Raw genomic sequence first — 1,162 nt, 5'->3', positions numbered from 1 at the left:
ATCCCCTTTTGTTATCAGAATCCTAGAGTCTTTATTGCTAGACTTACCCAGAACATATACAAACATATTAGAACACTCTATCTCTTAGCTCCAACAACAGAACTTATATAAAAGGAAGGTATGCAAATTAGGCCCATCTGTTCTCATGAAAACCAGATAAATCCTGACTCTGAAGCTCAGACAAAGGAATCAATCCTGAATGCACAGGTCTTCCCATTCAGTGATCAGCAAGGAAAACAAAACACACAATGGATTTGATGATGATTGCAGTTTTCCTTGTTGCTTTTTTAAAAGGTAATTTATGAAGAAGAGATAATGCGTGTGTTAGTGAACATGAACAAGATATATAAAAGATAGAACTTCTTTGGCAATTTACTAAATCATTCTCTGTGTTTGTAGGTGTCCAGTCTGAGGTGCAGCTTGTGGAGTCTGGAGGAGGCCTGGTAAAGCCTGGGGGATCCCTGAGACTATCCTGTGTAGCCTCTGGATTCACTTTCAGTGACTACTGGATGGACTGGTTTCGCCAAGCTCCAGGGAAGGGGCTGGAGTGGGTTGGAGATATTAATAAAGACAGCAGTACTATAAGATATGCACCATCCGTGAAGGATCGATTCACCATCTCTAGAGACAATGCCAAGAACACTCTGTACTTGCAAATGAACAGTGTGAGATCTGAGGACACAGCCACTTATTACTGTGCTAGAGACACAGTGATGGGACTTCAGTGTTAACTCAGACATAAACCTCACTGTTAGGCCACTCAGGGCCACCAGGTGGCGCAAAAGACACAGAATACAGGTTCATCCCAGGAATTTATGCAGACATGATTAGATTAAGCACTCTTCTCAGGTGTTTGACCTGCATTTTTTTTACACATTCTCTGGAATTCTCTCCACATGTACTTTCTGAAAGGATCCAGTGTCCTCAACACATTATATTTTCTTGTGCTATTTTATCATAGGAGGCGGAGTCTCCATGAACAAAGTGTAAACTGACAACTACAAAGTACCCTACATTAGTTATTGAAATTTCATGAGAAGAAAATACATGGACATTTTGACTATTTTCATCTTTTAGCAGAGGTCATGTCATGAGTTTTGATTGTAGCAGCATTAATGTCTGAGGGAAAAACAAAAGGAAAGTGGCACCATGATCATTAGGT

At 40.3% G+C, this 1,162-nt stretch overlaps 1 gene segment (V, D, J or C); it reads left to right on the top strand.

Moving 5' to 3' along the window:
- The first annotated feature begins 179 nt into the window (after positions 1-179).
- Positions 180-731, top strand: LOC126496570 (Ig heavy chain V region 441-like). The segment is given in 2 exon segments: positions 180-294; positions 400-731. Coding segments are annotated over 2 exon segments (378 nt in total).
- Positions 732-1,162: the final 431 nt, after the last annotated feature.

This window comes from Alexandromys fortis, unplaced genomic scaffold (assembly GCF_014885135.2).
Source record: "Alexandromys fortis isolate MF-2015 unplaced genomic scaffold, M_Fortis_MF-2015_v1.1 scaffold_8948, whole genome shotgun sequence".
NCBI lineage: Eukaryota > Metazoa > Chordata > Mammalia > Rodentia > Cricetidae > Alexandromys > Alexandromys fortis.
Note: the sequence above shows the minus strand (reverse complement) of the source record. Positions and strands in the feature narration are given on the sequence as shown.